The sequence below is a fragment of the Pyxicephalus adspersus genome, chromosome 12, assembly GCF_032062135.1.
Source record: "Pyxicephalus adspersus chromosome 12, UCB_Pads_2.0, whole genome shotgun sequence".
Lineage (NCBI taxonomy): Eukaryota > Metazoa > Chordata > Amphibia > Anura > Pyxicephalidae > Pyxicephalus > Pyxicephalus adspersus.
The window spans coordinates 240,075-250,852 of record NC_092869.1 but is presented as its reverse complement, the minus strand read 5'-3'; the positions used below and the strand labels follow the sequence as shown (position 1 = coordinate 250,852).

Sequence of the window (10,778 nt, the reverse complement as noted above, 5' to 3'; positions counted from 1 at the left end):
GGAAAGGGGTGTGGTGGGTCCTTGGATCCGGGGAAAGGATTGTGATGGGTCAATCTGCTGGTAAAGGTTTTGGGATGGGTCCCTGGATCCAGGGGGTGAGGGGGATCACTAGATCCAGGAAAATGTGTGAGGGAGGTCACTGTGCCAGAAACAGGGGTAAAATGGGTCAATGTGCTGGAATTGGAGGCAAATCACTGTGCTTGAAGGGGGAGTTAAATTGTAACTTCACCTGGAAAGGGGCTGTGGGTCAACCTTTAGGGGGAAATATATCGTCTGGTCACTGAGGTGCCCACTAGGAGGTAAATGGGGCAGAAATAATTGTACAGAGGGTGATAAGTGTCAGTCACCTGTCAATGTTCTTGTTACCTCTGTGGTGTCCTCACCTGTCCTGGCCCGCATATGTCGTGTCCCTGTGTTTGGTGGTTCTCTGGTATCTCCAGCAGTAATTTGTATTTTGCTCCTCACATGTTCCTGATGTTACCCCACCATGTGCTCTGTGTTTGTCCTGGACTGGATGAATTACCCCTGTTAGACCTGCCTGGTTCTTGTCTCCTCTTCTGCAGGTTGTCCTACAATATAAAGGTTTGCCACCTTGGCTCTCCCGTTGGATAGAAGTCTCTCCTCAGACAGAAGTCCCCTGTTGTAAAGAAATCCCTCCTCGGATCCTGTGCCATGAGACAACCCTCCGATGAGTCCCAAATGGAGGAAGCCATGTTCTTCATCATGACAATGATTTGTGGTGCTTAGCTCGGCATTTCTATTGAGTTGGAGTCTTCGGGATCACAAGATGTTGGCCACTAGAAAAGCCCTAATTGGTAACCTGAATTATGTGCACCTGCAGCACGTTTCTCTTGGGGTTCATCTGTCCATGCGGTCTGAGATGATAGAAGGCCCAGTGGGTTCGGATTTGAAGGATCTGCCGGCCCATCCACACCAATATAAAGATTCTTCAGAGACTTTGGTCCTGGTGGATGCCAATTCCAATGATCCCTCTGTGCCTTGCCAGTGTTGTGACCAACATTCCAGCCATGCTGAGACCATAAAATACAACTCCAATGAGAACCTGGAGACCATTCTGTGTGAGGGTTATCTCTCCCCGGATGACCTTCCTCTCAGCCTATCACCATGCTCTCCATCCACAGACAGCAGCAGTTCTTCAGATTTCACATTGGATGATTCTCCGGTGTCTATGTACTATAAGGAATACGCTGAGGGTGACCTGGACACGCCGGACCAGCAGCAGGAGATCATTTCCCTTGATGCCGAGATACAGAACTCCTCTTCATCTGATAACCCCACAGATCCTTCACATTCATTGGCCGGGCTGAGGGGTATAATCCCGGAAAACACAATCAATAACAACCACTTAGATACAGAGGATGTTCCGTTCATTGATTGGAGCTCAGACACGGTTCTGGACAATAACTGCAATGCCCTGGAGGACTCCCAACCAGCGGATCTGCTATGGTTGTGTTCAGATGTGGGAACAATTGTAAAACATCAGGACAACGCAAACCAAACCGAGGTTCCCCATTGGCCATTGGAAGAAGATCTTCTCCCCGGCCTCCCGGTGCCAGCAGACAGAACCTCTACACAAACCCCCCCAAAAACTATCACCTCCTTCCATGAACTAGCCCAAAAGAGGCGAAAGAGTGGAGGGGCCCCACAGCCAAGAAAAGATAAAAGTGATTGGCTGATAGTGTTTTCTCCAGACGTTGAGCAGCCTCCAGTAAATGAGCTCACGACCTCCGCTTTCTACCATGGCCTGGTGATGCCCCAAGCGCAAGGAATGCCAGGAGGAAAAGAGGTCACGACCTTCAGAGAATTGCGACATCGCAATATTGTCAACAAGCAACTTGGTCTAAAAGCAAAAGCCCAAAGCACTGCGGCCACAGTGCCCCCAGGGGGCGAGGAGGTCAATAATTCTGTGCAACTAACAACAGAGGACCAGAAAAGTTCTCATCATTCCATAGACAAGAAGAACCTCGGGGAGCCCATGAGAGGGGGACATGAGAAGGAACAAGGGGGAAATGAAGAGCCAGCACAGGGAATTCAGCTGGACAAACCTGAGGTGCCCCCGCGGCCACAAAACGATAACCAACCTGGCACACCGGTGGACTCCCTGTCAGCCATGATGATGGGACGCCTCCATTCACCGATATTAACCAATAACATGAACAGCAGAAAGGAGGAAAAATCCATCAAGAAGAACAAGATGGAAGCACAGCGACGAGGAACGGCAGATGGTGGAGACCGAAGAGGCCTAGAAGGTAAGGCCGTGGTGAATAATACGGGGGTGGGAGGGGGAATGTTAAGAAATATATGAATGTACAATGATGGTGAATTGGTAAAAACACTCAGCCATCAAATACAGCTCCATATTCACCCATTGATTTCCCGGAGATAGAAATCACCAATCTGAGGATTATAAATGGAGGCTCATAGTTTGCCTTCAGACCTTGGGCATCACCACTACAATGAGAGCTCGCCAATGGTAATCAACAACCTCCGAGGCCATTATAAGAGCAAAAAGATTTAAAAATAGCCGGAAGTCACTTTCACCATGAATGTGGTGGAAATACTACTAAACATGGGGTACAGAATGGAGCCTATAGGACAACAAGGGGTATTGGAAAGAAGGTTTTCTCGCCAGCATGATAGAGACTATCTAGAGATGACCAAGTATGGGGTGGACCAAGTATGGTCCAGTTACAAGATGGAGGCCGTCTAGGGACCAATCACAGGATGGAGACCTCCAGAGAAGTCCAGTTACAAGATGGAGGCTGTCTAGGGACCGATCACAGGGTGGAGATGTCCATTTATAGGGTGGAGGCTGAAATGTGCACATAAAGGTTTTGTGGTTAAAGGGGCCTAGGCTGATACAAGATGGCGGCTCTATGGATACATCATAGCGCCCTCTGAATACAAGATAGCGGCATTTTGGATACAAGATGTCCGCTCTCTTTATACAAGATGGCCGCTCCCTGTATACAAGATGGAGGCTCTATAGATAGAAGATGAAGGCTCTCTTAAAATAAGATGTCGGGTTTCTAGATAGAAGATGGAGACACTCTAGATACAAAATGGCGGCTCTCTGGATACAAGATGGTGGCTTTATGGATACAAGATGGCAACTCTATGGATACATGATGGCCGTTCTATGGATACAAGATATAGGCACTCTGGACACAAGATGGAAGTTCTATAGATACAAGATGGAGGTTCTCAGGATGCAAGATGTCAGCTTCCTGGACACAAGATAGCAGCACTCTGGATACATGATGGCGGCTCTATGGGTAGAAGATGGAGGCTCTCGAAACACAAGACGGCGGCTCCTTGGATAGAAGATGGAGGGTCTCTGAAAACAAGATGGCAGCTTTCTAGATACAAGATGGAGGCTCTCTGGGACACAAGATGGCGGATCTCTGGTTACATGATGGCTGCTCTATGAGTACAAGATGGTGGCTTCCTGGACACAAGATGGAGGCTCTCTGGATACAAGATAGCAGCTCTCTGAAAAAAAGATGGAGGCTCTCTGAATACAAGATGGCGGATCTTTGGATACAAGATGGTGGCTAAGGTTAGGTGGGCCTAGAACGTAGGGCTTTGATTTGCAGGACTGGCCTCCATTAGGCGATAATAGTGATGAAATGGCTGAGTGTTTCCACCAAGATGGATGATCATGGATGGACAGACTCTACTATGGTGGGGGGGGGGGTCCTAATGAATATTTGGGCAGACGTGGTGTAATCTCGGGGTGTCTTATAATCAGCTGATTGGGGGAGGTGCATTGACTGAGCCCCTCTTAGGACTCTATGATTGGGGTTTAGTGATCACTATGGGGGATGTTGTATTTTCTTATCATCCTCATACTAATTGTCCCATCTCTCCCCCCCTCCCCTGCATTTCTTTATGCATGTGCCCCCCCCCCCCCATGGCATGACTCCTCCCTGGCACTGAATTGGCGGACATCTTTACCTTCAGTGTTTGGTGCTCCACAACCTTCTAGGCTCCTCCTCCGGCTGTCTACTAATCTGACTCCGCCCCCTGCTCTGTTGCCACCTGACTCTGCCCTAGAGGTTCCGCGTTGCTTTGCCCTGCCCCCGCAGACCTGGTATCCCAGACTTCCTGTCCGCCTGTCCCCCGTAGGGGCCTACTCTCCCCCCCAGCGTGCCCTGCTTCCCCTACTGGACACCCCAGATGTGGCCATTCTGCTGTCTCCGCTCTTTCCTAGGATCAGAAGAAGAAAGACCGGGCCACCTGCTGCCCCTGACGTCATCTCATCGGACACAGGTTATACCTTCTCTACCGATAGGCCCGAAATATCCTCCAATCAGAATGTGCCTTCACCGCTCAGTCACATGACCCCCATCCACCACTCAATGAGCTGAAATACCGAGAAATTCACCCACCTTTTACCCCAAATATTACCCCACCCCCATACCTTACAACCCCTAATCCTCCCCAACCCATCTATTCCCCCCAGTATTACCCCACCCCCATACCTTACTACCCCTAATCCTCCCCCACCCATCTATTCCCCCCAATATTACCCCCATCTATTCCCCCCAGTATTACCCCAACCCCCATACCTCACTTCCCCAGATCCTCCCCCGCCCATCTATTCCCCCCAGTATTACCCCAACCCCCATACCTCACTTCCCCAGATCCTCCCCACCCCCATTCTCTGATTGGGATTGGATATTTTTATTATATATTGATACAGGGGACAGCCATTATGGGTGTTACGGGGCCCAGTGTGTCATCCCTGATCTGACCCATTCAGCTGTGTGTGTAATCTGAGCTTCACAACCCCATAAGAGAGCCCCCTGCTGGCTGAAAATTTTATTACATAAAACATTAATGTACCTTTGATAAACCCCGCCCAGCTCCCAGAGGGGGCGGTGCCTGAGATGGGGGCGGAGTATTATAGGATCACATGTGCGGTTTGGGTTCCAGGCATCAGGCAGGGCGGGGCCTTAATTCAGCGAGACTAATAAGTGGGCGGAGATAGACGGCATAGATATAAATCCCGCCCACTACCTAATTTGGAGATGTAAAAGGAAATGACGCAAAAATGACGAACCACGTGACCCGTCAGCCAATCAGTAGCTGGGACGGACCGAGCGAGACCATCAGAGAGGGGTGAGTGAGGGAGACCCCCCCGAGACCCGCCCAAATCACGTGACCCTCCTACCCTGCCCCCTCGTGTTTCTGTTTCTACATTATACCCCCTCATACTTCTGTATACCCCTCCCCCATATTATACCCCTCCCCCATACATAATACTGCCTCACATTATACCCCCCAATCCCTCTGTATACCCCTCCCCCATAATACTGCCTGGCTTTGAGGTATGATATAACACATTTATTCCCCCTGAGACCGATGCTCTTGGTGCAGAGTAGTTGCAGACTTCCTTTGGTTGGGCCACAAATCAGCTCTCAGCAGCATCTATGACGTCAGAAATGTCCTCAAAATGTGGCCCCTTCAGGTGTTTCTTCAGATTTTGGAACAGATAATAGTCTGAAGGGGGCAGGTCAGGTGAGTGGGGGGGGGATGGTGGACCTATTGGAAACCCATAATGTTCAATATGGCAGCCACAGCATTGGACGTGTGCGCAGGTGTATTGTCCTGCAAATAAAGGATCCCTTTGGTCAACTTGCCACAGCGTTTCGTCCTAATTGCCTCCTTCAGCTGGTCCAGGAGGTTAGCATAATACTGTCCGGTGATACTAGAGCCCTGAGGTAGGTAGTCCACCAACAGAATGCCGTCTTTGCCCCAGAAAACAGACTCCATGACTTATTCGGCCGATTTCTGGGTTTGGAACGTCTTCGGCCCCTGGGACCCACTGTGGCCCCATTCCTTTGACTGTTCCTTGGTGTCAGGATCATAGATGTGGAGCCAGGTTTCATCCTCAGTCACTAACCTAGCCAAAAAGTCCTGTGCAGCTTCAAAATGGACCAAACGGCTTAGGATGCTTCAACCTGTTCCTTCTTCTGATCACTGTTCAAACATTTCGGCACCCACTTCGCTGAAAGCTTGCCATGTCTAGGATAGTGGTGATAACAAACCCAACACGCTCCCGTGAGATGTCAAGTATCTGGGCGATCTTTGCTGCGGGTATTCACCGGTCCTCAATAATCAGCTCATGGACATCGCAGGTTACCGGGTCAGTTGGGGTTGGGGGGCGCGCACTGCGGGGCTCATCGGTGAAATGCCCGGTCATGAAACGAGATATCCAGGTTCTGACAGTGCTGTAAGAAGGACACTTCTCCCCCAGTGTTTGTGACATCTCAGGGTGAATGTCCTTTGCTGACTTTCCTGGAGAAACAAAAACTTCATGACGGCCCGTAACTCCATCAACGTGAAACTTGCTTGTGTCTCTGCCATCACAGCTTCTCACTAAAAGAATCACAAAGACCGGATATTTGTACAGTTATATACTAAGATATTAGGCGTCATATCCCCCACACTCATTATTCTATTTCATCTGGAAGAACTTCTCAGCACCCCCTCGTATACCCTGTACCTGTGTATAACCCCCCCCCCCCCATACCTCTGTATAATACTCCTCCCCCATAATATACCCCCCCCATACCTCTGTATAATACTCCTCCCCCATAATATACCCCCATATACCTATATAATACCCCCCTAATATCTCTGTTTAATTCTCCCCATATTACTCCCCACATTTTACCTCATACATATGTATTACCCCACCTTTCCATTTAACACTCCCGTACTTCTATATAACATTCCTCCTGCACATTATACCCCAATACCGCTATATAGCCCCCCAATGCCTCCATATAGCACCTTCTCCCTCATATTTTTCCCATAATATACCTCTATATAACAACCCTCCTCTGTATTATACACCTCATATTTTAGCCCCCCCATGCCTCCATATAACACCCCTCCTCCATATGACACCCCCGCATGCCTCCATGAAATGCCCCTCCCCCAGCAGTCTCCTGATTTATTGCTTCCTCGGGGGCGGGATATATAAACATTGGCTGGGTATTTGTAATCTGATTGCTCCGCCTCCTCTATACAGCCCCATCATCTCCTGTACGTACTGTACCCTATACTGGAGGTCACATGCTATATCCATATATAGGCATGCCCCGCCTCCTCCATGCCTGTATATAGGTCCAGCAGGCCCCGCCTCCTCCATGCCTGTATATAGGTCCAGCAGGCCCCGCCTCCTCCATGCCTGTATATAGGTCCAGCAGGCCCCGCCTCCTCCATGCCTGTATATAGGTCCAGCAGGCCCCGCCTCCTCCATGCCTGTATATAGGTCCAGCAGGCCCCGCCTCCTCCATGCCTGTATATAGGTCCAGCAGGCCCCGCCTATGTAGAGGTGTTACCCTCCTTGTGCACCCAATACAGAGGAAGAGTCATTGTGGCGGATAGGTTGGGGGTGGGGCTTTAAATATTTTGGGATCTGAGGATTGGACTAATGATGCTCCGCCCTGTGTTCTCCTTCCTGCAGGTGGCGATGGTGAACTGCTGATGGCGGATGGGGCTGAAGACACCCTACAGCGTGATAAGAAAAGTAAATAGAATTGCAGGACTGATGGTAGCAGACGTGTCACATAACGTTTAGGGCAACCATGACTGGTCCAATCACCTTCAGGGGTAGCCCATAGAGACCTAAAGAGGCCCTGTCATTACCAGCAGTCCTCCAATGGGATTACATGTGCTCCTCACCTGCTGACTCCTCTCAGGTGTGACATAGTAATCCCGGTAAAGGTTATTGGGAAGAGGAGCTGGGCCAGCATGGACAGTAATTAGGGCAGTAGTGTATGGGGGAGGGGCTGGGCTTGGCTTTTCCTGGCTAGATGCAAGCAATGAAAGTCTCCTAACAATATACAAGATCCCGAGGACAGCTCCCCATGACAGGTGCTGGGGTACCCAGGTAGGTTGGAGGGACCCCAAGGACTATCTGAGGTGACCCCATACATGTATTAGACTCTTCCATAGGGTAATCCAAGTATGTATTCCTATTGGTCCTGACTCCATGTCTCCCCTCCCCCCAGATCTCCTTATCAGAATCGGGGCTGCAGTGGACAGAATTATCTCCCATTTCAATGGCAGCAGAAACCAAGTGCAGAAGGTGAGCGAGGGGACAACGCTGCATGGAAGGACCAGAATGAGGGGAGGATGAGAAAAGGGGAGAGGAGGTAACGGGGGGACACCATGGAATGATATGAGGGGGGGAGAAGAGGTTATAGGTGAGGAGGTGTTGGGAGGAGAGGAGGTGAGGTGATAGGTGAGGAGGTGTTGGGAGGAGAAGAGGTGATAGGTGAGGAGGTTGTATATCTGAGTGATTCGGTTCCCCCTACAGGCACAGTTGGGTGACAGTCGGCTGAGTCCTAGGCTGGGTTACTTGATCCTGAACTCTCTGTGCCCCTCCCTGTTCTCCCTGTTTTGTGATGGACTGAGGCCGTTCCAGAAGGATCTTATCATCGGTAGGAGGAGGCTGAGTCCCTGGAATTTGGTGGAGGCCTCCATAAAATCAGGTGCGTGGATGGCTGTCATGGGGTTCTGGTTTTCCTGGACCTCCGCAGAGGATATTTGAATGTTCTTTCTTCGCAGGCCCGGAGTCCCTCCACATCCTCTTCCATAATGTTAGCCGGTTCCAGCAGCTTCGAGACCCCCAAAGGAGATTTAATGCTTTTATTTTCGGCCTCCTGAAGTAAGTGTGGACCGTGTAGAGGTCTGCTGGGGTCTATTGGGGTCTATTAGGGATTATTGGGGACTATGGGAGACTATTGGGGTCTAGCTGGGACTATTGGGGATTATCGGGGTCTATTAGGGATTATGGGGGTCTATCAGGCACTATTGGGGACTATGGGAGACTATTGGGGTCTAGCTGGGACTATTGGGGACTATGGAGGTCTATCGGTCACCACGGGGGCTATTGGGGATTATCGGGGGCTATTGGGGTCCATATCAGTCAGCATGCTCCATCCTCGGGGTTCTAATCTCTTCTCTCTTTCAGTACCAAACAATTGGACGTCTGGGTCTGTCACCTCCATCACATTTATGGTAAGTGTCTGGGAATGTTCTGTCTTCTTATTACTCCCGGGACTCTTTACTTACCCCTATTTTTGCCCCAGCAGATCAGTTGTCCGTCTTTTTTTACCCCACGGGATTTCTCCCTCTGGCTGCGACTTCTCATCCTGGACTGGCAGAGGAATTGTTGCTGATTGTACAGCCGCTCTCTGCTCTCACCTTCCACACAGATCTTCTGTTTGAGCATCACCACCTCCCAATACAGGACCCCCCCACCCCCCAAAGCCCCTCGGCTACGCCCCTGGCTGACCACTGGGGGGCTCCACCTTTCCAGCAGATCCTGGATTTGGGGGGTTGGATTGCACAAAACTTCAGCAGAAATCCGGACAGAGAAAAACCAAAAGAAAGCCAAACCCGGTGCCCATCTAGCAGCTATTCCAGTATTGGGGCCCCGCAGGACGAGTCCTTCTACTGTGCAAATGTTACCCAGCAACAGGCGCCCTCTACTGGTGACAGAAGAGAAGCCCAGAAACCTTCAACCCCCAAACCCAAAGACTCCAGCACTACCTGGTGGGGACAGCTAAGCCAGGCGTCTCGTCTGTATATTCCTGCCAATAAAGATTCCTCTTTCAGGAATATAAAGGGGTCTCCCGACACATTGCAGATCCATCCTAAGGAACCGCATCAGAGAGGCCCTCAGAAGACAAATCTTGGGACTGAACAGGGACAACCCAGCCGGGGCTCTGGAGATCCAGCAGAAGCCATTATTTCAGGGGATGAGGGTCTAACACCAGGAAGTTCCCCCCCGTGCCGGCAGACGTTGAGCGGGCATGGGGGGTGCACGGCGCAGACCCCTGAGAAGGGGGGGTGGTTTGGTCAGCTGTTTGGTGCTGCTCATAGCTGTGATTCAGAGGCCAGAAATGTAAAATCCAGGTAAGTCCCTAAACTTCCCAACAGGACATGTTTTCTGGATCACTCTGCTCCCAAAGTTACCATAGCCGTATTCCAGAGAATACTCACAACAATGAGCTGGATGGAGATATACAAAGAGAAGGGAGGGATCTCTGCCGCAGTCCCTATAGCAATGAGACATATGAGGGGACACTACAGATACCCCAGGAAGGGGTCCTAGGAACATGGTGATGGCTATATAGGATAGAAGGCCCCCCACAATCAGTGAATATACTTGGTACTGGCACCCCAGCACATAAGAGGGAGGGATCTCTGCCGCAGTCCCTCTAGTAATGAGTGAACCAGGAAATTGTGTCATGTATATGGTGAACATCTTGTTGCCCCTTTTATCTTCTCAGACGCCCCTCCAGCTGGCTGCCTCCCAATGTGAATGTTCTGAACCTCCTCCGTCTTCTGTCCACCTCTGAACAGGAAGCTGTGGCCCCTGCAGAGGAGAGGAAGCGAAGTGACCACAAGGCAGAGAGGTGAGTGCAGGGGTCAGGAGTGTGGTGGATTGGCATTGGATACGGACGGTCATGTGACTGGATCTTCTGCCCCCAGGTCTCTCCGCGCTCTGTGTGATCACTCCGCCTCCGGTGAGGCTCAGCTAAGTTTTAGGAAAGGCGACGTCCTGCAGCTGCTGGGGACGGTGGATGAGGATTGGATCCGCTGCAGACGGGGAAGTGATACCGGCCTGGTACCCGTGGGGTACACCTCACTCATCCTTTAATCAGTGCTTCTTCCAGGGGCTCATGAAAATACCCCAACTGCCCCCTCCCCCACAGTATTCTGCACTTTCT

At 50.7% G+C, this 10,778-nt stretch overlaps 1 protein-coding gene across 2 annotated transcripts in view; it reads left to right on the top strand.

The window, feature by feature from the left end:
• The window catches only part of RUSC1 (RUN and SH3 domain containing 1), a 14,152-nt gene extending 3,380 nt beyond the window's left edge, over window positions 1-10,772 (top strand). The window contains exons 2-11 of one of the 2 annotated variants that reach the window (XM_072428004.1): window positions 564-2,270; window positions 3,985-4,293; window positions 7,502-7,564; window positions 8,049-8,125; window positions 8,357-8,531; window positions 8,608-8,707; window positions 9,014-9,060; window positions 9,135-9,960; window positions 10,338-10,463; window positions 10,540-10,772. In XM_072428004.1, coding sequence (XP_072284105.1) covers window positions 788-2,270; window positions 3,985-4,293; window positions 7,502-7,564; window positions 8,049-8,125; window positions 8,357-8,531; window positions 8,608-8,707; window positions 9,014-9,060; window positions 9,135-9,960; window positions 10,338-10,463; window positions 10,540-10,708 — 3,375 coding nt within the window. In that variant the 5' untranslated portion in view covers window positions 564-787 and the 3' untranslated portion in view covers window positions 10,709-10,772. The remainder of the gene's footprint in view (window positions 1-563; window positions 2,271-3,984; window positions 4,294-7,501; window positions 7,565-8,048; window positions 8,126-8,356; window positions 8,532-8,607; window positions 8,708-9,013; window positions 9,061-9,134; window positions 9,961-10,337; window positions 10,464-10,539) is intronic. The other variant, XM_072428005.1, reaches the window with a different exon arrangement.
• The last annotated feature ends 6 nt before the right edge of the window (window positions 10,773-10,778 follow it).